Consider the following 27,355-nt stretch of genomic DNA (forward strand, 5'->3'; position numbering starts at 1 on the left):
TAATCATAACTTGCTGAATGTAAACAGTCTCTGATCTTTAGATTTCAAAAGCAGATGCTCAATTAGGGAAAAACGCTACAGTTTTAGACCTATTTGATGTGACTTTATGAGATAGAAGATGTGGCAGATTTATCCTTTGGTTGTGAGCAAAAGTCAATTAACATTAGACAGGCAGAATTGACTTTGGGGATCATTATTTCTGCCTAATCAAACAGCAATCGCATCTAGCTATGAATGCGTTCCTGTTTATGTTTGGATACTCAAAGCAGGAATCAATATTGAAGCATCAAAGGTTTATGTAAACACTACAAATAGGGCCTTAAGAGCAAGTAGGACGCACTATGCATGAGAAACGTCGCCGATGACTTTGTTCAAAATAACCGATCCATAAAAAGTGGCAGCGAAATCAATAAAGTGTACCAAGGATGTTCCAAAGGTTAGCACTTGTGGCCTAAGCGTATTAAACAGGACTTACACACGCATCTGTTGTCATCTAGCAGGACGCGTTCCCCTCGGCAGGAACAGTTGACCCTGCCCTGTGGGGTCAAAAGGCAAAGGTCGCCGCACCCTCCGTTCATGTGTCGGCACGGAGACAGCTCACCTTCAACGAACACAATCAGCGTTAATGATTTGAACATCAGCGAGAGGCACAAGAACATCTCCCCAGGGACATGTTTTCTTGTCAAAAAATAGTCAAGTGATTTTGTGATCTTGTGAAGAAAAGGTTTTAAGTGAGACTTACTTACCCTTTTGCCATTCTTATCTAGTTTTAATTAATGATTTTTGCAAATAAAATCAAAATATTTCTAAAGGGCATACTCAAAATGAATCTTGAAAATATTCAAACAAGTCTAAGCTCTGGTGAAGAGGCTGAACCCAGTGACATTTGCCAATTAGCTCTCAATTAACAATGTCAAAAGGGGGTCACTGGAATTGTTAGTTTGTGCTAGCAGGCAGAAAGGTCACCGCAATGTGAAAGTCACCACTCACAGTAAAAGACTTTTTCTTTGTTACTAGCAATATCTTTGACTTGAAACAGATTTTTGCTTATGGAGGATTCCTTGTCTTGTAAAAATTCAAATTGAAAAAATAAAAACCAATCAAACAAACTGTGAATTAGTTTATTTTATGAACAAACAACATATAAATAAACGCGCTAAAACAAAATGTATCAAACATTAAAAGATATTCAGATTGGTTGGTTAATGGAAATTCACCCATGAGGTAAGAAAATCTTGCATGCCCAAGTTATCATGTTTCACTTTCCAGCTTATATATGCAATTTTAAGTACTTTTCACCAATCAAAAAAATAAATAAATAAATAAAATGTTTTAAATTGTTAATTGTGATGGCAATAATGCTTTTCATCACTCCTGAAACCTATAGCTAGTATAGTCTCCAAATCTTAAGTACTTTATCTCTCCTACGTTGGGCTAATTTATTGATAAGAGGCATGTATTTTACAATTACTCTAACTGAATGGGACATGTTTAACTGCTAAACCTTATTAGTGATCAGGCTGATGATAAATAAAGCCACCCACATGATGCTGGATATAGGACTCATTTGAGCTTGTCTTAATCTAACATGGAGGCTGACCCTGTCCTCTAGACTAATTGGAGCAATATTGTGGACATGCTAACGACACGACATTGTTACACCCAGCAATTATTCTTCAAGTATCATGTTCTCGGGTTTTAATAAAGCCAGCTAATACATGTCATCTGAACATGTAAAGAGGCAATTTACGCTTGTCAATGCAAAACACATGGACCATGACAGATCAGCATGGTTCTGTGTGACCCTTAAATTGTGTACGTAAAGGGCCCATATTGCGCTATTTTCTGATATCTGTTATAATGTTTCCTCATCAAAAACATACCAGAAAACTGAAAACTCTCTGTCCCACCTTGTGATGTCATTTGGTAATACAGTAAATGCCCCACTGTGTTTTTAAACTCAATACACCTTCCCTAGAATCATAAGATAATTTGTTCTCTTACATTTTAAATTTTAAATACTGCTGAATTTCTCACTTTGAATTTTTTAACTCTCAGAAAAGATGTTTGAATTATTTTTATTCTGAATTTTAAGTATACTTTTTCAATATGTTTTCAAATTCACTAAAATATTCACCTTTAAAATATTCAGCACAGATATTTTCAAGCCCTCAAATTCAACAGTCAAAATTGTAAGTGTAAAGTTCACAGTGAAAAATTTCACAGCAAAGATAAAAGATGCCAAGAGAGCAATCATGTGTGAGTGAGGACAGGGGCTGTTTCCTATTGGCTGTTCTCATCTGTAGGCGGGGTTTACACTTAAAAAATAAAAGAGATGAGGTTTGATGAGGCTAATCAAACGCCTTGGCAACTTGGATCTTTGCTTTGCAAGTTTTACAATCTGAATTTTCAATGCTGAATTTGAGTGCTTGAAAATATTTGTCCTGAATATTTAAAAGTTTTATTTTTTATATGTTTTTTAAAACATGTTTTTAAAGTTTTAAGATAAAAAGTTCAAAGTGAGAAATTCAGTGGCATTTAAAATTCAAAATCTGATAAAACAGATGATCTTCCATACCATTCTCTACTGAATCAATGGTAAATGGTTGCTGATAACTTGAAAACTACCGCTACATGACATCGCAAGGTGGTTCAGAGCATTTTGGGCTTTGGAGATGTAGACAGAATAATAATAAAGGGTAATTCAAACATGTGTGAATGAAACAAAACACAACTCCACATTCTAACTTGGCTTAAACTCACATCAATCAATGTTGTATAATATAGGACCTTTAAATTACAAGTCACACACTGAAAGTATTGCCTTGTTTAGATTATAATATGTAATATATGTATTATGTAATATATATTCAGTAAACATTTACATTTATATTCAGAGTACAGCGTGAACTATTTGCTTAAGCAGTGGAAGTTCACAATGCTTAAAGCTTTCATTATAATTGCAAAAAGTATGCAAATCACGTCTGTCAGTAAACAAAATAGAAAAACTATCCAAATTGCAGTATAATTTGAATGGAACTTTTCCAGTTTGATGGTACACTGTGTAACTTTTCTCCTGTGGGGTTTTGCCACTTGCTTTTCTCCATGGAGATAGTGTACCTTTGGAATATTCCACAGTACGACATTTTTGCTTCTTATTTAATTCCAGTAGCGCTAAAAACACCTTGAAAAATATGCTGTAGATATAAGTTTGATGGCATACTATGTAACTTTCTAGACATGAAACTTTCTAGACAGTGCAGTCACATCTAGCAACAAGCAGGTCACAGGCCCCCAACCAGAAAAATTACATAGTGTACCGTTAAGGTCTTATGTTACACAAAATAGACTCTTATGAGCTCTAAGCCATGTTATAATGCAGTTACCTCATCAAAAAACATACCTGGAGTTGTGTTTTGTTGCATTCACACACGTCTGAGTAACCCTTTTTTACTATTTTATATCCAAAGTTCCACCTTGTGATGTCATCTAGTGGTATAGTTTTCAACTTAACAGCTACCTTTTACCTTTAGTTCAGTAAAGACGGGCAGTTCCAGGGCTGAAAGTGTATGGAGTTTAAAAACACAGTGGAGCACTTCCTGTATTACCACATGACATCCATCACAAGGTGGAGTCTTTTCCGTTTGAGACATAGATTCTATAAACAAGCAGACTAAGACTGTCACCTATAGTATTCAGCTCCACTCAAATGAAGCTTGAGATGTTAACGGTTACAGGAGCAAAGGCTGAATAGGATTATTTTAATGGAAAAAAATAGCAGAAAAAAACAAGTTCAATATCATGTTCTCAGTTTTAACAAAGAAAGCTAATACATCCGGACATGTTAAGACACAATTTATGCTTGTCAATGCAAAACAGAGAGAAAACAGACCTCAGTACACCTAATACTTCCCTAGAATCATAAGCATCATGTCAGCCCTGGAATTGCCATTCTAATGGAACATAGTTTGTTCCATAAGATTTGAATTTTAAAAACCGCTGAATTTCTCATTTTTAATTTTATAACTCAAAAGATGTTTGAATTAGTTTTATTCTGAATTTTAGTCGCTGAAAATTTAATTGTATTTTTTCAATATGTATCAAATTCAAAATAAAAATTTAATCTATTAGCACATATTTTCAAATTCTCAAATTCAACAGTCAACATTCATTTGTTTGAAATTCAAATTTGTTGAGAACTAAATATGCAGGGTTTATGTATTAAACATCTGAATAAAACAAAACACAACTCAAGTCCAGGTATATCTGAGATGAGGAAACAACATTTTAACTTCAGAAAATATTGTAATATGGGTACTTTAAAAACACACATAAGTCATAGTAACACGTGTCCTGCTCCCTCCGCCTATACACCCACCATTTCTTTTCCCTTTAGCTTAAGCTACATGTATTCTCTGGAGCATAACTAAACCTTTTATATTATTATTTATAACTTGGATATTCTTGACAAGCCAAACACAATAAAACAAACCCGGCAATGATGGGGAATTGGGTAAAATGATTTTAAAGTGCCGTACTGCTGCTGCCTGACTGTAGACGCAGGTGTAGCAGTAGCTGGCTCAGGTCATAGATATGATTATGTCCCATGATGAGATAAATGAGTAACAGTGTAGCTCTCGGCGTCCGCAGTCCAACCGTTGGGACGCACTTAAGCCTACTTCACTGCGTCCTACTTGGAAAATTAAACTTTATATGACACTTTAGAGACTCCCACCTCAACACAGGCTTCGTTTTTATTAATTACCTCAGAAATGGAGTCTTCTAAGCATTCTAAATAGAATCACCTTCATTTATCATTCCAGCATTTTGAACGTCAGTATGAGAAGTTTAAATAAATTAGTGTGACTTGCTTGTTATGAACGTCGTATCTGACAAATATTGACAAAAGGAAAAATCTTTAGGGTATAATGACTAAAACATAACATAAGAAAGCAGGGCAGCCTTATTTGCATTATATATTGTGGCGCTAAAATAAACAGACCTCTGGTGAATAACACAGCTTGGAGATCAGTAAAGTTAATGAATTTCTTAGATAAAAAGTGCACAGAGTAACATATTTATTTTGGCCTTTTGCAACTTCATGACCGTAATGAAATATGGTTAGCAAGCAAAAATACATATAGCACAATGTGTGCAAAAGCCATTTAAGGCTATGGACTAACAGAAAGATAGTAAACATTAGAACAGCTCATAAGAAACATTTGCCAAGGTCCTATCTTGCAATATAAAGTATGCTGTGCCCAGCCTTGGACTCAGATTCATACACTTTTTATTTCAGGTGTAAATATTTCTCAATCAATGTCAATCTCTCCATTGACCAACAAGCCCCCATAGAACACAGGAATACACTAAAACCTATTAAATAATAAAGAGGTATTGCAAAATATGACAGTGACCAGTGAATCCACTTTTAAATAAATGGATGGCATATATTGACCTTGCTAATACTGTACTCACAGTTGTTGGTGTCCCTGGCAACAGCGATGATTCCCATTGGCTGATGAGGTATATCTGCCCGTAGTACTTTAGTATCGGCTCCTGTGTACTTGTTGGCGCGCAGTACTGCTCTGCGACCCCAGTCCGACCAGTAGATGAAATCGGCATAGATGGCCAGTCCATAGAAGTTTCCAGACCCAGATTTGATTATTACCTGAAATTACAGTGAAAGGAGAACATTAGAGAAGACCTGGAAAAAGCCTTTTAGAAATGTTTAGATTATGGCATGGTCACTGAGTGGCGAGCACTCTTGCATTACATCTGCCAGCTGAGGTAGTCCTGACTAAGACTAGCTCAAGATCTGGAGATGGTTTCAGCGCTTTATGATGGGTCAAATGCAGAGGACAATATTCTTAACCTTTCAGCTGCAAAATTTGTTGCAACTGAATCAATATCACAATTTAAATGGCCACAATTAATATATCAAAATACCATGACAGTTTGATTACAAAAACTGCAGCTTCCAAATATCATTTTTTACCATCTTTATTCCAGTATTAGAGAGATCAATTAAGCCAGAAATATTTTATTCATAAACAAACTTTTTGATCGTGTCCTCTGAAATTAAACTTTTAAATGTATTTAATTAAATCAGACAAGTACCTAGATCTTTCCTATCGCTGTTAATAATACAACACTGTCAACTTCCTCCACTTGTAAACAGCGTCAATATTTGCTCTGCTTTCCAAATGCAAATCAAGTCGTAGCCAGAGGAGGCACCGGCATCATTCTGAGACACAACCCTCACTGAGCCAAATCTGCTAAATAATGTTTCTCCTCATTAATCAACACATCACCCCCGCTGCCCACATGCCTGCCTAACCCAGATGTTACACTGAACAAATGACAGTTTTGTTGGGAAAAAAAAAAATCCAGAAATCCATCAGAATCCTCCTTTTGGGACCGTGCAGGATTGTACAGAAGCAGATCCAGGTTTTTAGTATCTGTGAGCAGTGCTAGAGCCATTAGCGGGACAGTGCCGTAAAGCTGCGCGCATTAGCCTCATGACATGTTAGGATTAATAGGACAGGTGTTGATTAAAGGGCCCGGTGTGTGAAAGAACAACTGGGCATCCAGAGAGAAGGAGGAGAGAGGAGGAGAAGAGGAGAGAGGGAGGAGAGGAAAGAGATGAGGTTAAGGGAGGAATGAGGGGAGGAGAGAGCAAAGAGTAGAGAGGGAGAGGAAAGAGAAGAGGAGAGAGAGAGAGAAGAGGAGAGGGGGAGGAGAAAGAGGAGAAGAGGAGAGAGGGAGGACAGAGAGACGAAGATGATGGGGGAGGAGAGAGAGGAGAAGAGGAGAGAGAGAAGAGAAATAGGAGACAAGGTTAAAGGGAGGAATGAGGGGAGGAGAGAGCAAAGAGTAGAGAGAGAGGAGAAGAGGAGAGGAGAGAGGGAGGACAGAGAGAAGATGATGAGAGGGGGAGGAGAGAGATGAGAAGAAGAGAGAAAGAGAAGAGGAGAGAAGGAAGAGAGAGAGAAGAGGATAGAGAAAAGAGAAATAGGAGACAAGGTTAAAAGGAGGAGTGAGGGGAGGAGAGAGGGAGGAAAGAGGAGAGAAGAGAGAGAGAACAGAAGAGGAGAGAGGGAGGAGAGAGAGAAAAGGAGATGAAGAAAGAGGATAGTTGGGTAGAGGAAAGATGGAGGTGAGGAGAGAGGGAAAAGATGAGAGAGGGGTATGGAAGCGGGAGGGGAGGAGAGAGGGATGAAAGAGAGAGGGATGAGAGTAGAGGAGAGAGAGAGAAAGAGAAATGTGGAACGGACGCGGCGCCAGATGGATTGGACTGAACATATTGACAGGAAATTAGATTTGGGACACATTTGGTTTACAGCACGTAATGCATTACTATAGTGTCAACATTGTTTACATGCTACAAATTAAGTCTTTTCCGTGGATTAAAATGTGTTGCCTGGTATTGTTGGCAGAGGAGAACAGCTGGGTTTCGGATGACATCACCACAGGACTGGGTTTTGTTTTGTTTTGTTTTTTAGAGAAAGAGAAAATCAATGTTGTTACTGAGCAGACTTTTGGTGTGAGCTAGGCTCTGCACACACCACAGCAAAATTCACCAAACAAGCACTAAAGCTGGAAATAAGCCTGGACCAGGATTCAAACAGGATTAGACCAGGATCAAACCAGGACTAAACTAAGACTAAGCCAGGACCAAACCAGGACTAGACCAGGACCAAATGAGGGCTGGACCAGGACCAAAATATTCGTAGAACAGGACCAAATCAGGATTAGAGCAGGACTAAACCAGAATGGGGCCAGGACCAAGCCAAGACCAAGCCAAGACCAAGCCAGAGCCAAGCCAGAGCCAAGCCAGGACCAGACAAAGACCAAAGCAGGACCAAACCAAGACCTAACCAGGATTAGAATAAACCAGGACCAAACCAACACTAGATGAGGACCAAAACAGGATCAAACCAAGACCAAACCTGGACCAAACCAGGACCAAACCAGGACAAAAACCAGCACCAAACCAGGAGCAGCCCAGGACTATACCAGGACTGGAGCAGGACAAGACCAGAACCAAAGCAAGTCTATATCAGGACTAAACTGGGCTGAAACACATCTATAGTTCAATGGATTGGATGGATTTATAGCACAATATAATGATTTTATTTCATCCTTTGTGGGTTTTCCTTTTGGATACTTCTCCTAAAAACCATCATCTAATCCATTTTAATACTGCCCCCTGCCTGCCAACAGAGAATGTGACATCACCCATTTCTATAATCTGAAAAGAACCAAGTCATGGGTTTCATGGATGGAGTTTCCTGATACAGGCACCATTTTGATGACAACTGTGCTAATTTCTCTTCACACAGGTATAAGAAATACCACTTTTCAGTTTCATCCCGGCATTTTTTTCCCCATTTTGACTTGTATTTACTCTTTTTAGCTACCAAATACATCAGCAAATATTCAGCTGATACTTATGGCTTATATCCATGGAGATTTACGACTTTCATACCATTCTGTGGATTTTTTTTAGGAAAAACAACATTCACAGCATGAGAAAAACTTACTAAAGTTGGACTCTGTAACTTTTCTGGTAGAGGGCCCATTAGTTACATGTCTCCATGGAGAATTGATTGCTTTAGCTCCAATACCCCAAAAGATGGCATTAAACTTTTCAGTCTCCACAGAAATAAGCAGGAAATGCCACCAGGGCAATTTACAGGGGAGCTCTATGAAGAGACAACCCAATTACAGTTAGAATGCATGTTTTTTAAAAGGTATTTTTAGTAATAAAAACACTCGAATCGAATAAATGCATCTTACATAAGTTTAATACTATACTGTGGAACATTACAGGTGAAGTAATAGGATCTCCATGGTAGCGGTGCACCTATTAATGCATGCATATAGAAGCCCTAATCATGCATGGCCATAGGCATAGGTCATAGCATCCATGTGGTCATGTAGAGTCCCCACAGCTTGTCTCCTCATTCATATTGTGACACTGGAGAGCAAATACGTCAATCTCTCATGAAAAGGACGCCGTGTATTGGCAAACGTCTCTATTTTGGGCCCCTCGTCATGATAAAAAGGTCATCTTCCCTCTGTCAAATACTGTGCCATCTTCCTCCCATCATGCACTTCACTGGCCTTTGTCGAGGCGAGCTTTCATCAACATCGCCCTCTCCAAATGGCACTGCGGAGCTCTGCCGCTGTACGGCCAGTGTCTGCATTGTCCAGCATGTAATAACACCAAATCCCTCTGGTAGAGTGATCCAAGTCTACAGCAGTTCAATTAATGTTAAACTGTGCGCCAATACTGTGGTTAAGGCAATTATATACTCAAGTACAAAAAGGTTAAAAAAAAAAATACTACAATAATAACACTTTTACTGCCTCTATTAATAGGGCTAAATATTAAATTCTATTCTCTGATCTGTTCTAATGTTGTTTCCTCATCACAAACTGGAGTTGTGTTTTGTTTCATTGATTGTTTTATCTCAAACAGAAAACACTCTGTTCCAACTTGTGATGTCATGTGGCAATACAGGAAGTGCTCCACTGTGTTTTTAAAGTCACTGGAATTGCTTGGATAATTTCAGCCCTGGATTTGCCAACCTCTACTGAACAAAATGTAAAAGGTAGCTGTTAACTTGCTTCATGACATGTGTGAATGTAACAAAACACACCTTGGGGTTTTTGAGGAGGTAACAGCATTTTTAAATGGCTTAAAGCTCACAAGAGTCAATTTTGTGTAATATAAGAACTAAATAAGCACCCATAATCCTAGCCCATTCTATTCTATTCTAACCAGTGTCCCAAATTGTACTAAAGAGAGCCCGGTTACTACTGCTACTATTAAAACTTGTGTTGGAAATACCACTGCTACTGCAACCATTTCTGCTGGTACTTCCATCAAATTCCATCTATTTTGGAGAGATTTTACTGTATCACCAGCTACAGCATTGTCCAGATTGTGATAATTCCATGAGCCCCTTAGGACACAGTGTCATTCGAGTCAACATTTGTTCCATTCAACTGGAGCCCAATAACGCGTTTCATTAAATCTATTCTACGATTTTGGATTACAAACCTGCAGGCTTCCACAATTATACACAATAGGTCAGTGCCAAATATAGAACAATGAATTAAATTAAGTAATCAGAAAGCTGCTGGCATTTCACAGAAACCGTGCCTTTTTCCCTTGGTTTAGTCCAGTCGGAAATAACAATCAGTTGAGTACACGTTCATCAAATCTTAAAGTGCAGGGCCAATGTGACCAAAGCGATCTCTGACCAGAAAGTAGCAGCACCAGCGAAGTCTATAAATAGTTACACTGAACTGAATCATTGCACCTCTTTTTGGACACTGCTTTTGTTCATTGTTTTCCTTCATCAACCCAAAACATGCACAAAAAGGGAAAATCCTCCAGCTCCTCCAGCTCAGGTCCAAGCCTTGCTCAAGATTGAGAGATTGTTCCCAGGCGCTGTAGTGTGGTGCCCTTGCTCAGCGGGTTTGAGGGACGGGTCTAATACATAAGACAAATTTTCTTACAGGACAGTGAAGTAGGCTATCTTAAGTTTACCACTTTTCATTTCATGTGAATAGCTCCATAATTACAGAGATATTGGCCATAGAATCAGGTAAACAAATCTGCAATATATGAGGAAAACTGTAGTGACACTGTATACCCCATGAATATAAGACAATAGTAATCCAATCATATTAAAACCACATGATCCAGCCTGTACCCTGTGGTTGAGTGGTTCTAATATTTCCGTAGTCTGAGTGAAGCGCTGGAGCCGACCATGTGCTTCCTGTTTAATTCACACATTTTAATTGGGGCGGAGGATGAGCACCCACAGGGCTTTACTGCACAGCTTTCATTAGCGAAGGCAGTCTGCAGTCGGGGTAGTGGGGCACCCAAAGGTGAAGTCTTCCACAGCCTCACGACCCCATTCAGCAAACATATGAGTAGCTAATTGAGATGGGCCAAGGTGCTGAGCGGCCAAGGTCGTGTCAAATAAAAAAAAAAGTGAAATCCTCAGCAAAAATAACACCTTGAACTGCGAGCACACTAGGGTCCAAAGATATATACACCTATCTGAGTCTCAATACATTATGCATGCGATGTTCAAAATGAGGTAACTTAAGTGTGAACTTCAGCGTGGACTTCAAGCAGTCTAATATAAACATGCAGTGCTTTCATAAGATGTTTAATATTAAAATGTTAAGTTCTGAGGGAGATTGGTAGATGTTGTCTTATCAGTAAGAAAGCTCCAGCACAAGGATCAGGGTATTCTACCACAACGACTAACACAAAGACTGCAATAACAACTGCAGTTATAAGCCTATTGACATATTGCATTCCAGTAGTTTTATATTTGCATGTGCTTGGTTTTATGCTCTTCCTTATAATTCTCAGTATGAATAATGAATAAGTATACCACTACTCACATATCTGTTGGAGCCATCAAAATCACATCTCTCAATCTTGCCCAGGGTCCCGTCTGAAAAGTAGATCTTCTCCGCTCGGTGGTCGATGGCGAGGCCGTTGGGAGTGAGGATGTCTGCGCTGACGATGACCTGCATGTTTTTACCCGACAGAGTGGACCTCATGATACTGGGACGCTGCTCATTCCAGTTGGTCCAAAACATCAGGCTGCAATGTGAGAGAAAAACACATACTAGTGTAATTAGAGTGTCAGTGGGAAGCCTTCTTCAGCTCTGCAGATGACAAAATGCTCCGCTTTAAGTGTACTAATGTGTGGATGTCACTGATAATTGGGACTCTTTCAAACAAGGATAAACAAACAGCTAAATGAAAATGTAAAGCTCTAAATTATATTAGCAAGAAGGGTGCCATCTATACATTTGGCAGTGTCTATCATTAAAATAAAAATGCAGAGGACAAATTTCCCTCGGGGAAAAAACTAACTATGGTGACCCCACATAGTATAAAACAAAATGAACAGCAGTTGGAAAAATAAATTAATTCATGTATGTTGTATTTTCATGAGCAGAATTTATGTTTAATCTTTAATTTGTGTGGACCATTAGAGGCAAAGAGTGACTTATTTATTCTCAAAATTGCATTAAATAAAATGATTGAAATGCAGATTTCTTGATCTGTTGTGACATTTGTCACTCTGATTAGGGAATTTGATTTCACTGCTAACTACTTCTGCCAATTCATGTAATTTACTGTAATAATTAAATCAGAGCATTTACAATAGAGTTTGCATGTATGGGAGATCCTTACTAATTTAACAAGACAAACTACACCATGTCAAATTTTTACTATAAAGAACTGAAAATATGAGCGCACAGACAATTTTTTTAAGTTAACCAATTACCCAAAATATTCGCCAATTAGGTGGCATATACTCTAAAGAGATATCAATGCCACCTAGAGCTGGGAGAATGTGCAAACTAGTTTCAGTGGCACAAGATTAACTGAGTTAACTGAGAACTTATTAAGTGGCCTTATATTTTACTAAACATTATCTGTGGAAGTTTATAGCCCCTATAACTTGTATTCTGCATAATGGCACATTCAGCTCCCAATCCGCTGTGTGAGGAGTAAAATTGCAAATTGTCCCTAAATTGTATTACAAACTTTTTTATGCTTCTGCTGGGCCCTTTTTTCACTCTTCCCTCCATAATGAAGTCCAGTCCAGCAGGATAATAAGCTTTTCGGTCAGAAGTCACAACCAGGGACTGCTAATTAATCACTGCAGTTTGAGTTCTAATTATGAGACAGTGTTAGGAAGTGGGATGGATGTGGTGCCAAATGGCCGAGCAATGATATAGTCCACTGCGGTCGAGAAATTAATTTAGCTACTACATGAGGAACAAGATATGAGCGCTTTTCAAATTCTCCGTAATGTACTGTGATCATGATTATGCAGGTGTTATGTGAGGGTGGTTTAACACGAATACTGATTTGGAGGTTCATCAAAAGAAGAGTAGCGTTTTCTCAAAGGGTTTTTAAAATTAAACCGAGCCTGTAGCGATGAAATTGATTGTTTGCTTTGACTGTAATCTGTTGTTAATAAGGCTTACCAAAACATGTGACTCATTTACATTTGTGATTTGTGTCTGCAGACTAAATCACGGCGACAGAAGCTACAAGGGGCAAAGATAAGAAAAGCATCTAATATTAACAGGTAAAAAAGTACTGCATGTATTAAAAACTTTATTAAAAGAAAATAGTCACAGCTACAACTAACGTGCACAATATGTACTACTAAATGCAGTCAATCATGTGCAAGGCCACTTTCTTCTTACCATTATTGTCATATTGTAAGGAATTAGATTTAAAATGATGTCATGTTTGCTGAAACTGATAAAAAGTATCATAGTCTTTGTAGTTCCTTTGTATTTTAGCTGCTGCTGAATTATTGATGGACTTCAATTTCCTGTTTAAGTACATTTTAAGGACTTTTGACTCATTGAAAGGTTTAATGTTTTGTCCAGCGTTGTTAATTTCTTGTTAATTGCCCAAAATGCGTGTCTCCTTGAAACCCAGAGATACAATAGCTTGCAAGTAGATAAGACTAGAATTGTATAATGTGTATATTATGAGACTTTTGATATTGCAGTATTAGATCAATATAACAACTCTACAGCTATAGCAACCATTTAGTGCAAATTGAGATTTCTTTTTTTATATTGGACATATATTTTATAATGTCCAAATAAGAGCATTCAGAACATTTCCATTGCCTTAATTTCTAACAAAACATGTGATTTATGAAGAGCCATTTTAACATTTCATCATAAGTCGTAAGTATAAAGTAATCAGTAAACATAGATACTAGTGATGGAATTTTCGGCTGCTTTATGAGATGCAAATGTTTTGGACTGTTCATTTATATGACAGAAGCCAATGTGAGAACTAATTTAACTACAAACTAATCACAGAGAGAAATGACCAAGGCTGAGAAATGGTTCAAACTGAGAATGGGAGTGTATACTCTTTGGAATTATGAAAAAAAAAAAAAACTCAAGCTCTCACTTGTACGGAGCCCGCCCGATGACATCGTACACTTGTGTTGGTAGGCCGGTCACCATAATTACTACTTCTACTTTTTAATATATGAACGCTAGAATATATTTTGGGGCTCAATAATTAATGTGTGCATATTTTTGTTGCAAAAGTGGGAAGATTTCTGCCATTTTTTTTATGTAATAAATTTGAGCTGTAGTGGTGTGGGAAATTAATTATTGGTTCTTTGTGCTATTTATTTGCTGTAGCCCATGCTTTTTAATGATACTGTATTTAAAAATGGTTCACTGGGATGACCCTGCTTTATTTTTATTGTGTCATAAAGTTGCATAAAGTTGTTTCAATATTATTGTTTATCAGATTCCTCTGGAGCAATACATCATACTTGAAAATGTATTATTGTGGCAGGCATATGTGATGGTTCAGCATTAATCAGTGTAAAAATGAAAAAAAAACTGGAAAGAAAAATATTTGATTCTTTTAAGAAATAAGATCAGATTCTCATAGTTCACATTAGAGATCCTACATTACACAAAATGGATTCTTGTGAGATGAAGCTCTCATCAAAAAACATACCTGAAGTTGTTTTTTGTTCATTCACACATGTTTGAGTAATTCTGGTTGATTTTTTCCACCTTGTGATGTCATGTAGCAGTTGTTTTCAAATGAGCAGCTACCTTTTACCTTTAATTACATAGAAACAAACAGTTCCAGGACTGAAATTATCCAAATAATTCTATTCAAAGTGTATGGTGTAAAAACACAGTGGACCACTTCCTGTATTACCACATGGCATCACAAGGTGTATTTTTGATTTGAGAGAAGAACAGAGTCTAAAAATATGGTGGTTGTGTGTTAAACATGTGTGAATGAAATAAAACACAGCTCCAGTTATGTTTTCGATTTGGAAACAACATTATAACATACAGTAGTAGTACAGAAAATAGCATAATATGGACCTCTTAGGGAACTTTCAAGAATCGATTCATGAACGTCACATCGCTGATACATACCTGTGGCATTCGTGCAGGGCGAGTGTGTGCGGGTGGTCCTCCTCAGACAGCAGTACCACAGCCTCTCTGTAGAAGCCGCTCACTCTGGTTTGGTCCACTGTGTGTCTGCTGATGGAGGAGGAGGTGGAGCTGGTCCAGTACAGAGTGTCCCAGCCGCGGTGGTACGCCAGGCCCTCCACAGAGCCCGCATCTGCAGAACACACAGAAAAAGACATGTGAGAGTGCAAAACAGATCCAAAATACTGAAAATCACACCAAATTGCTCTGCTGAAGGAAAGGAGGCACTTTGCTTTAGAAATTAGGGCTGCACACACGTCAATATTGTAATAAAGGCTAAGGCTCGATTTCATATGAAAATCTATATATTGCACCGACACAATATGACACAAGGTTACTGTTTTTTTTGTATCTAAATGTAAAAAAGGCAAATTTATGCAGTTTATTAAGTCCCACTTTTACATAGTTTAGTCTTAGTTTTTGTTGTGATTAAGGCTGGGTATCATTTAGAAGTTACCTCGATACATAGGCCACGATACGATACATATCTTGATACAGTGCACTTTCGGTTCGATACGATATATTTCAAATCGATTCAATACGGTTCAGTAAAAAGTAATGGCTAAATTATGGCTGTGATACTAAAAGTCTTTGTTAAATCACTTCTTGTGCAAAGTTTTTATGAAACACAAACATTTTAATCATCAAAACAGTGAAAATGTCAAAAGTGTCATATAATCGAGTTTCCTTCCTCTAAACAAACAACAAAACTATAGAGCTGTAACAAAATAATTTAGTAAAAGATACCAAAATATACTCTATATATCGATACAGGAGCCCATGATATTGATACTGTATCATCACATTAAACGATACAATATATTGATATTTCAATATTTTTGCACACCCCCTAGTTGTTTGAAGTTGTTTTCATTTTTTGTTCTAAAGGTGCATTGTGTAACCTTTCAGGTGGAGGGTACGTCAAATGCTTTTCATGGAGATGTTACTGCTTTGTTTGGAATGTTTGACAGTATGGTATTAAACCAGATCTGTGGAGAAGCGACCCTGCTCCCAGTCAGAATGCCTGTTTTTCTGGATATTGTTGAGCAATAAAAGCACCTGTAACTGAATAAATGTATGGTTGATCTGTTTAATGTCACATTGTGGAACATTCCAAGCAGAGCAATGACATATCCGTAGAAACAAGAAGGTGACAGACCAACCAAAAAGTTACATAGTCCACCTTAAACTTTAATTTTTGTTATTTTAGCTCACTGTGTCAAAAGGTATGTTAAAAATACAAAAGTAGCGACAGTATCAGTCAAAATATGATTTCTTGTACATAGCAAAATAAATATGTTTTTACTATTTTTGATTCTAATCACACTTGCTCACTATCTGCACTCATGAATTACTGGAGCAACAAGGTCATTTCTCCACTGTGAGCAAATTCTATGAAGTTCTCTTACGACAGGAGAAGAGCAAAACATCTTTTAAATTACAACAAATATCAGGGCCATTGAAACAACTATTTGCTGTTAGTTGGGGATGCATAATTTTCTCTGTCCAAAATAAACAAAATTTTACAGCAATTAATAGCTTTTTGGCAGAGTGAAAAAAGTTAGAATAGAGTTAGTTGAGTGGAGACAAGGTAAGGTCTCTATGAATGAATGCTATAAAAAGTCAACTGAGCTGCAGCATTTACTTCACAAAACATGTTATAAATGAACTGAATTACTGACTGCATCTCTCAACAATAAATACAAGACAATGTCCATAAACAAGGTCAAACAAAAATGACACAACAAGGCCACCAAACAAAAATAACAACAACAAAAATTAAGTCAAGAGATTTCATTTTCACCCCATCCATGTCAACACAAGTTGGGGACTATTGTAAATCGAATTGAAATTTTCTTTGTTTCAAACTTCATAAAGCCAGAGTCTGTGGAGCCACTGGGCCTTGAGAAGATAGACATGAGTTTATCAGGCGCTCAGAGAATTGCTTTTGTTTGCGCTGAGAGAGATTACCTGAATAAAACACAGCCTCGCATGTGCATCTGCTCAAGCAAAACCACCTTTTGTTGTTCTCATCATAAATAAGTAAATACATATTGAAGAAAGGCTTTCATTCAGAACACAGTTGTGGAGAGACATTGTCAGATCAATCAGAGAAACATGATAAATTACTACTGCAATTTGGGAACAAAAATAAGTGGATTTTCATACACACAAATGAGCCTGGCATGACATTTATAACTACTGATGCTGCTGTTGCTCCTGTTACTACTACTGCTACTAGTATTTCTAGTATTACAACTACTACTATTGCTACTACTACTTCCGCCACCACTAACAACAAACACCAGCACTACTACTATTTACTACTAACATCTGTTAAATATTTATCTATATACTATAACTTAAATTCTATCTACAGTTAACTCAATTACTAGAGATGTAACAGTAACCAAAATATCGTGATATTATATCATCAAAGTTCTCATAATAATATCGTGGATCATCACAATATATCGAATTACAATTAAGAGTTATGGTGCAGCAATAGCTAAAACAAAGACAGAGGGAACTACATAGACCATGATCCTTTGCTCCATTTCAGTGTAGACTATAAGAAGAAATAACAGTTCTAAACACTTTTATGTTTTAGTTCTTAGGATTAAGTCTTGTCAAGGGATTTTAAGAGGAAAAAGTAGCATATTAACAGTTTTCTTATCGCAATAAATATTGTACTGTGAGATGTATATCGTGAAAATATCGTACCGAGAGATTTGAATATTGTTACATCCCTAATCTAGTCTCCCCATCATAGCTTCCCCACAATATTGCAATAGATATCGTACCGTGAGGTTCATACCGTGACGATATCATATCGTGAGACTTGGATACCCCTCGCAATTACTATTACTAGTATATCTACTGATATTCCAACACATAAAGCTTGCCCCTCTACAAAGAAAAAAATTTAACTTTGTAGAGCTCTATTATTTTAACTGAAACTACCCACACAGTTGACTCAATTATTGCAATTACTGCTACGACAACTACTACTACAATTACTACTATTACCAAAAAATTATCTGTAAGGTGAATATGCTATTTTGTGTGTGTATTTATTATAACTTTATTTCCCTCAATTAGCTGAAATGACACGGTGTTTATCAGTCCCTTATTTATCTATGACATAAGAGTATGAAAGTCGTGACCCCATTGTGCAAATTATTCAATAAAAGTCTCATTTTACTCCTTCAAATAATGGATAAGATATTCACAGCAGCTTGTCAAAATTACCCAAACACATTTCATTCAGAGCGCATTCAGAGGGCACGCAATAAATTATTTCGGGCTTGGTAATGGGTGTCCGATCGATGAGAGCAACCGCATTAATTCATGAAAATGGCAAAAATACAGTTCCCATTATACAAATAACTTGGTGTCAACGGTTTGATAAGCATCTTGGCTCTGTTTTGTCCCTCCTCACATTTACATAATCAGAGTTTGTGAGTGTGGCCCGTAACTCTTGTATATACGACCGAGCACAGGGAATGTTGGCTGAGTTCCCTGTATCTCCAAGACTATAAAAAATACAAACATGTCCAGAATACACACATCTCCAATACTTTACGAGATGTGGGTCTGGTCACCGCTGTGTCTACCCGAGTTTAGATGGGCGTGACTGACAGGTGGATTAGCCAATCAGGGATATGTATGGTCTGTCCATATCAAAAAGTTGCTTGTGAGGAAAAGAGTGGAAAAAAATATCACAGAGAACTGAAAAACATTGTGGATTTCTGCGGAATTAATGAGCAAAGCACTAAATCCGGATAATCTGAGGTGAGACCAGGTGAGGCACTGGTCCAGCTTTTTCATTTCCGATACAGATTCTGCTAGCTTTGAGTACCTGCCAGTACCCCGGTAGAGACTGATAGCTGCCTTTATTTCCTTTAAACTAAAATAAAATAAGACAAAACTGATCTGAATGTGTTTTGTAGCTGTTATTTATCTCTCAAGTAACTGTAGAACAACAAGTACCTATGAGACTTTCAGGGCCCACTATGACCAGTAAATAATCAAGTTTTATCAATGTATATGTCCAACCAGGATATCAGCTGAATCCATATTTGGAAGCCACTATCTGATCCAGCAATTTTTTTTCAGTATTAGAGCTGATATCCAATACCATTATCGCATCATTGCATCCCTCGTGGAGACCAGACTGATATCCATCTGTAAAAAACAGAGATATCATTCCGGAGTCACCAGGCAAAACATTTAACCTACCTGAGTGAGCCCAGCGCAAATGAATAGTTTGCAATAAAATGTGTCTGTATCCTGGAGTGTTGAAGAGATCTTTTTAAAGCATTGCACTAATTAATGGATAACATGGGGTTTAATTATAGGGAAATATGGTGATTAGCAGGTTCACCTTTCGGAAATGGGAAACTAAAATTCTCTGTTGTGTAGAGTAATAATAATGAGGGCAGAAAATGAGGGCAGGCAAATTCTAGTTTTAATTAATATTTTGAGTTCATGCACTCATCATCTGTGTATTCCTGTTTTGGGTCAAGAAAAAAGTGGAAAAGTTAACTGAAAATATCATTTTTTTCCTGCCACTGCAATTTGATGTTTTTTTTTTTTATAAAATCATCAAGAACACACATTTTAGAGTTTAACTTTTAAGAGAAAGTTGTAGAAATGACTAAGATTAAGTGGGTTTTATAATATGATCCAAGACAAAATAATAATTTCCTAAATAATGGCAACCCTTCTGAATTAAAAGGTACATAATGTAAATTTTCTGGTGGAGGTTACATCAACTGCCTGTCTCCATGGAAATATTATTGCTTTGCCCAGAATGTTTCCCAGACTTGCATTAAACTTGGTTTAATGTGTAATGTATTTTGCAAAGTATTTTAATGTCACACTGTGGAACATACCAGGCAAAGCAATAACATCACTATGGAGACAAGCGGATGCCATACCCTTCATTCTGTAGAGAGTTAAACCCACAAGACTGTTGCCAACTTACAGATACAAATTCAAAGTTAAAGTACTGCTAAGCCATGCTAAAAATGTGTTTATGGTTACAAATATCTTGAATGTTGATATTTAATTTAAAATAGAGTTGATCAAATTCAGTGAATCACTTTAACAAAAATTGGATGTAATTACTTCATCAAAATTGTTAAAATATAAATGTATTACTGACATTGACATTAACAACACTAAATATCAGAAACTGGGTCAGATGCAAATAACATCTTGAAACTTTCTTAAGGCAAGTTATAATCAGTAGACCACCATAAATATCATAGGAAATCCCACACAGGGCTGTATACATGTCAAAATGTTAATAGCTCCCAGATTAATTCCTCCATCCATGCTGATTTAGCATTTAGCGCATGCTTTAAGTGTGAAGGACATTTGGGGAGTACACATCCCGACAGATGGTTCCCCACAACACGCGCTCATTTGGAGAAGTGATAAATAATGTGAGATGCTCCCAAAGCTGCACTGACTGACGTACAGGTGCAGAGAAGTGAAAAATGAACACAAGTCAAAAGAATGGGACTCTGCGAGAAATTATGGAACACTAAACTGTACTCAAGAAACTAAATATACTTTTCTGAAAGTCATGCATAGATTAGGTTTCAGCAGAGACAAATCATTTGACAATATAAATGAAATACAAGCAAACATACAAAAATTATAATCTAGCCACGTGTCTAGGCTGCTTTTTTTTTTTTTCTCTATCAAACGGACAACTGATATGAATTAGCTTGGTCACATTTACATAATTTTAACTTGGTAGAGAAGCCACAAACTGCATTCAATTAACAGGAAATTCTACTTGAAATAATTATAATCCTCAAGAGGAATTAAAAACATCTAAGTCACATATTCATAAAGGCTAAGTAGGTCACATTCACAAGTTCACACAGACACTATAGGGCAATTCGAGTTAGGTGTCTTGCTCAACGACGACAACAACTGAGCTACTGCTGCCCTTCTAAAGGAGAACAACTGCTGACCTTCAGGCTTGCCATGCATCTTAACCAACTCTCCATTAACATGTGAGCAGAATAAACCCATCAGTATTGTTGCGGGTATTCTATCTATCTCATCTTAAAGAGATTTCAAAAAAAAAAAAAAAAAAGTCTGATATAAAAACAAACAAGAGTTATTAGAGATGTGGACTAAAATAATAGATGAAGAAATGCTTTGAGTGTAATCTGAAATGTCTCGTGTGATTAAAAGCTGGTAAAGTTACACCGTCTGCATCGTTCAAAATAGTGACAGCGGCACATTTGTCAGCAAAAGAGAGGCTCCAATTACTGTTGTGAAGCAAACGCAATATGCACATGTAACCCAAATCCATTTATACAGCCCAGTTTATACAGGACAATGGACAGATTAGGCTCTTTATCAAAGTACTGCCAAATTACAACCGCGCAATGGCTAACATATCGAGCTTATTCGCAGAACCAAAACAGCAACAGAAACAATGCATTTAACAGGATATGGAAATGAACATATCAAGTTATAGCCTAATCTGCATGAAAAGAGAAGGGGGAGAGTCAGTGTAGGTAAAAGTAGTCTACTGGTACAATGGGAAAAAAAAGTGATTATTATTTAAATGTGATTTTCCTATACATCATTTCACTGTAAAAACATAGCATTTACCTCTGCCACTCCTGAAACTTTTCTACTTCTACAGCTGCTCTCTTGGTCTTACTACCACTACTACTATTAAATTGTGGTAATGGATTCTATGTCTAGCTCATATTTATACGAAACCAAGTATTACCTTTCTTCAAAGACAAGATAACCACCAAATTCATACTAAATAAGTATCTTGCCTAAGGACACAACAGCAGTTATGTTATGAGTAAAAATGTGAGTTCACACAGGAAAAGAAATACTGAACACAAGAGGAGCGCGAAAGCTAAGACATCAGCTTTAAATGCCAGAAAATCGACTTCATATATAAATTACTAGTCCACATATCTATATAGTACTTTTAATACACTACACTACTGTATATCGATGAATCTGTACTGTCACTTTAATGTCCATTAAAAACATAATTTAAAGGGCCCATATTATCCTAATTTTGGATCTATGTTATAATGTTTTCTCATCACAAACATACCTGGAGTTAAGTTTTGTTTCGTTAACACACGTTTAATTCACAAACACTGCTTTTTTATTTCAGCCCTGGAATTACCATTTGCTACTGAACTGAAGACACTTGTAGCTGTTAACTTGAAAACTACCACTATATGACATGGCGAGGTGGAACAAAGCAGTTTGAGATTTAGAAATGTAAACAGACTAATAACAAAGGATTACGCAAACATGTGTCAATTAAAATAAAACAACTCTAGGTATGTTTTTTGAGGAGGTAACAGCAGTATAACATGGCTAAAAGAGTCAGTTTTGTGTAATATAGGGCCTTTAATAATATAAATAATTTGACACAATTACTTCTTATATCTAAATAAATCCAATGACTTACTGTCCACCACCACAGTGCGCTCAGTCCAGTCGTCGTTGATCATCTGTATATTCCCATAGTGCAAGTCACTGAAGAAGATGCGGTTAGTCCCGGACATTTCCTGGCTGTAGTCGAAGGCCAGAGCGATGACGTTTTTGAGCAGAGCGGGGTTTTCAAATGGCTGCACAGGTGAGTTCAGGTCGTTCTCGTCTGACAGGTGAATACTCTTCAGTATGGTCCTCTCTGAGTAGAGCAGGTAGCCTTCATAACGCTCGCACGCAAATCCGTCCTCTGCCAGGCGACCATGGGCGCAGGAGCAGGTCCGACGCCCGCTGCCCAGGTGGAAACACAGCTGCTGGCATCCTCCGTTACTCCGGGCACACGGGTTAGTGCCTGATACAGTAAGTGGAGGAAAAATGGTGGATTACATTACACACATTACATATATACTCAACTGTGATATTATAGATTTAATATGTGAAGCTTGAATTATTAATATTAATGAAATAAATTATGAATATTATGTAGATTATGTTCTTATGAAAAATATATATAGCATAATAAATAATAATAAATACATAATTATAATTAAGGCCTACAGAAATTGAAACAAGACATGTATGTGCATATTTTTAGATTTAGAACTCCTGAAATAAATGTACAGTTTTATCATTTACATATTATAAGTGAAAATTTGAAAAGTTGCTATTGATTATGCATTTAATAAAAATTTGAGTTCAGTAGAGTTTCTACATCCAAATGATAAACTTTTATAGCAGTACTTTAAAATGATAATCAAAAGTAGTTGGTGTAAAAGACATATCATAGACTCGCCTTTCTCCCTGCCTCTGTTGAAAATGGTGACGTCCTTCAGATTGACCCCCAGCCCGCTCCTCACTGTCACAACGTCACTGGTGTCAGACTTCAGCCCACGTCTGATGGAGCCATTAGAGTGTGCCCTGGTCACAAGAGAGGGGTCAATAACACCATTTAAAGCAAACCTGTTATGCAAATTCACCTATTCAGAGCTTTAAAGTACGTTGTACTTGTTTCCTCTTCTCATTTACCCTCTCAAAGTTGTATTTGGAGTGAACCATGCATGTTTGAGCCATTTTGCCGATCAAGCCCCATTTTCACCACTCCTTGCATAAGCCCGCTGTTCTGTACTTACTTTGTTCTCAGATTTTCAGTGATATACGTAGGATTTGGCAGCATTGTGTAATCATTTCAGTCCAAATGAAAAAATGTGATATGCAGCGATAGATCGGAGTTGCCGACTCTTTGTCGTGATGACATTTACAGTAACGTTTGCTCCCATAGGGCACTGCATTTTTCTAGACATTTTAAATCAGTATTATGACTTAAAATGAGCTAATTTTAACATAATTATCCATGGCTGATTTTAAATTAGAACTATATAGTAGACTCAAGCACAATATGTATTCTTTAAGACATTCAAAAATATATGTTGTCACTCAGGGTGGTGTTAGATCTATTATGGCAATGCAATATGGTGATAAAAATTAATTGGGATCTGATATCACAATATCAAAGTAAATACTAGAAGTACAAAACTATTTTGACATATTGCCAATACCTACTCTCTTTTGAAATTCTCCAAATAACAAACAAATCAAATCATTTTATTGCCATAGGTCAGATATGGACTAAAATCTAGTACTGTAGAGTGGTTGAGGTTCAGATACTACACAAAAGAGAAGAGACTGGGCATAGATTCAAAACAACAATATCTGTAATATCTTGTAGACAATTTATCTCCCACCTCTAGATTATGTTTTGTTCACTGGGGAAGATATAAGACTGGGCACATGCTCACAGTTTCCTACCAAACCAAACACAAAAAAGGAAATAATGCATTTTTCATTCTGACTAAAATGACTGCAGTGCCACCATGGTTGAACACACACTGCTGTTTGTTTAGACATAAAACTAGTCATGAAAAGAGCTTAGGAGAGGATTGTGGTAAGATCTTAAATAACAGCTCTCTCTTTTCCATTTGTAAGAATGCAAACTGAGGCAAACTAAGCATAGTGGATTAGTGGTTATGGGTTTTTATTTAGAATTTTTAGAACCAATTCCAGCCCACTTCTATTCCATACTAGTAAATTATTATAGTTTTTGATATATATTCAATGATAATTAAAATGTCAAAGTATGAAATATGCCATTACAAACACATACTACAGATGTTGCCAGTAGATAGTCAGAACTGTAATTGTATTTATTCCCTAGGTTGGCATACTGCTGCTAAATATCCAACAAGTTTGGGGTAGTGGGATAACTGCACTGGTTGAGGGAACTATTGTTTTGTATTTGTGTATTTACAAATACATATTAAAAACAAGAAAATGTTAAATGTGTGTGGCTGTCCATTGGTTAACCTCACTACTGTTGAAGAAGCTTAGCACAGGTATAAAAGTTCACTAGCGTGCAAAAACTTGGATTCAAACTTAAGTAAAAATCATCTTAGTAATAGAAAATGTCATGAGATTTTCTGGGTAAAGCTGAGCTGACTCCAGGAGAGCTTGGACTGGGCCAAAGTCCATGTAATATTTTTAAAGAATCATCAGAATCCTTTACAGAAACGGACAGCAAGATTTACCCAAAATATACCACTTGTTAAATGGTTTGATTCCCCCTATGTAGCTAATTTACAGGGGGCACACTCTACCCCTTTTAAATCATACATGGACTGCTACCAGAATGCTCTGCTGACCCCGACTATTTGTACTCAGTGATCCTAATATCTCCAGCAGGCCTTACGGGGCAACTTTTAATACTGGGTTAAGAATGTATGCGTTGTGGTTCGATGGCTGTGTGTGTGCATTTAAAAAAATAACAAATTACCTGTCAGACCAGTAGATGTAGGGCCCAAAGACCGCCACGGAGAACAGGTCTACGTTAGCCGCTGACAAGACAATCTCACGACTCTCCCCCGTTTCAAGGTTGATCCTCTCTATCTTATCAGTGCGTGCATCACACCAGTATAATGTATTTTCCTGGAAGGTAATTTGAAAATGGATATCAGACACCCAAAAAGTCAGATGAGGTACTGTATGTGTGAGGGGGTTGGCGGGTAGGATTTTGAAGTGTTGTAAGGCTGTGAAAGTTGTACCTCGTAGTCTATGGAGATCCCATTAGGCCATGTGATCCCGGAGTTCACTAAGGTCACCTGATCTGAGCCGTCCAGTCGTGAGCGGCCGATGCAAGGGTTCTGGCCCCATTCAGTCCAGAAGAGGTACCTGCACAACACAGCACAGATTAGGATTTTATATTGTTTATATTTTCCATATAGTTTAGTTTGTTGTTTTGCACATTCAAGAAAAGAAAAGAGCTGCAAAAATGGTCAAAAACAAAGAACACATACATCTGTCTAATAGAGTGTTTCCCACAGGTTTATAATGAGACTTTGGTGGCATGAGCGTATTTTGGTGAATAAATGTCACTAATTACCACTACTCATTACAGAGTAAAAACAAAAAACACTGAGATTATATTCTTTTTACGGACAATCAGTTTGAGTCAGGATTAAAAGGACATTTATTAGTGCAGACTTGTGATGTGAGGAGGAGCCTGTGTGACTATATTGGCCGTATATATGTTACTGGACCTGCATTGATATGTAAATGAGCTGTGAATAGAGGTGTGTGTGATCGACATTTACACATACAATTAATTACTGCGGCACGCACAACATTACCGCTGAAGCCTAATAGCGGTAGTTTACTTTCTTTACTAGTAGCTAGAATGTCATGCAAAAATGTCATTAGGCCGACCTACTGTCTGTAAATATGACGTAAAGAGGTAGAATAACAATAAACGTTGCCAAAATAAACCCAATTTAAAATCCACTACAGCCAAACCAAAAGTTTTTTTTTTTTTAAACAATTCAAGATTTACAGCACATTTTTTACATCACTAAATATATCAGCAATTATATCAGCTACCGGCACCTCCAAGTCCCATTTTATCGGTATAATATTGGCTGCAACAAAATCCATATCGGTTGGGCCCTAGTTAAAATCACACTAAATAGCTCATAATCATTATGTATCTAACAGTGGCTTCACACTTACACATTAACTATTTCAAAATAAGGACTAAACCAGGACTAAAACCCCAAAAAGCTCTGTTGACCGTAGTAGAGAACCTGGTCGTGGGGACTTAGAGGGTGGGGAGGGAGGATTGTAGACGGATGAGACCTTGGAGATATGATGGTGCATTCACTGGATCTTGGAATCTTTCATATGCATAATACCAGGCACTTACTGCATATGGATATCTTTTATATTGCTTTGAATGAAAATGTCATTGCAAGATGACACAGAAGAGAAATATTAACAGTCCATTTCTGGTCGAGGGATGTGGAATATGAGAGGGTATGCATGTATAGGTGTAGAGTTCAAAAGAAAGCTTTCATGAACAGACAGCTGCATGGACATCAGACTAATATAAAGGCCTAAAACAGTGTATCTGATGATAGCAGTTGTCAGTATATTTGTATTATTAAGTTATTGCAAAAGATCAAATGTATTTAAAGGCCCATATTACACAATTTTATTTTATTTTTTTCTTTCTTTTCTATATTATAAAGTTGTTTCCTTATCAAAAACATACCTGAAGTTGTGCTTTATTTCATTCACACATGTTTAATACACAAACCCTGCATATTTAGTCTGTTTTCTCAAACAGAAAACACAATCATTTGGATCATTTCAGCCATGGAATTAGCAATCTGTACTGAACAAAAAATAAAAGATTGATGCATTTGTAAAAGCAAAGCAAACAACAGCAAGAAAGCAAGCCCCATATGTT

General features: G+C 37.1%; 1 protein-coding gene across 1 annotated transcript in view; it reads right to left on the reverse strand.

The window, feature by feature from the left end:
• The window catches only part of lrp1bb (low density lipoprotein receptor-related protein 1Bb), a 378,766-nt gene that overhangs the window by 108,860 nt on the left and 242,551 nt on the right, over positions 1-27,355 (reverse strand). The window contains exons 37-44 of the mRNA XM_055149901.1: positions 25,656-25,782; positions 25,388-25,539; positions 23,354-23,478; positions 22,541-22,912; positions 15,004-15,193; positions 11,437-11,641; positions 5,479-5,671; positions 476-601 (exon numbers count right to left, since the gene is read on the reverse strand). Coding sequence (XP_055005876.1) covers positions 476-601; positions 5,479-5,671; positions 11,437-11,641; positions 15,004-15,193; positions 22,541-22,912; positions 23,354-23,478; positions 25,388-25,539; positions 25,656-25,782 — 1,490 coding nt within the window. The remainder of the gene's footprint in view (positions 1-475; positions 602-5,478; positions 5,672-11,436; positions 11,642-15,003; positions 15,194-22,540; positions 22,913-23,353; positions 23,479-25,387; positions 25,540-25,655; positions 25,783-27,355) is intronic.

This window comes from Boleophthalmus pectinirostris, unplaced genomic scaffold (genome assembly GCF_026225935.1).
Source record: "Boleophthalmus pectinirostris isolate CB_2022bp ecotype Guang Dong unplaced genomic scaffold, ASM2622593v1 HiC_scaffold_1, whole genome shotgun sequence".
NCBI lineage: Eukaryota > Metazoa > Chordata > Actinopteri > Gobiiformes > Gobiidae > Boleophthalmus > Boleophthalmus pectinirostris.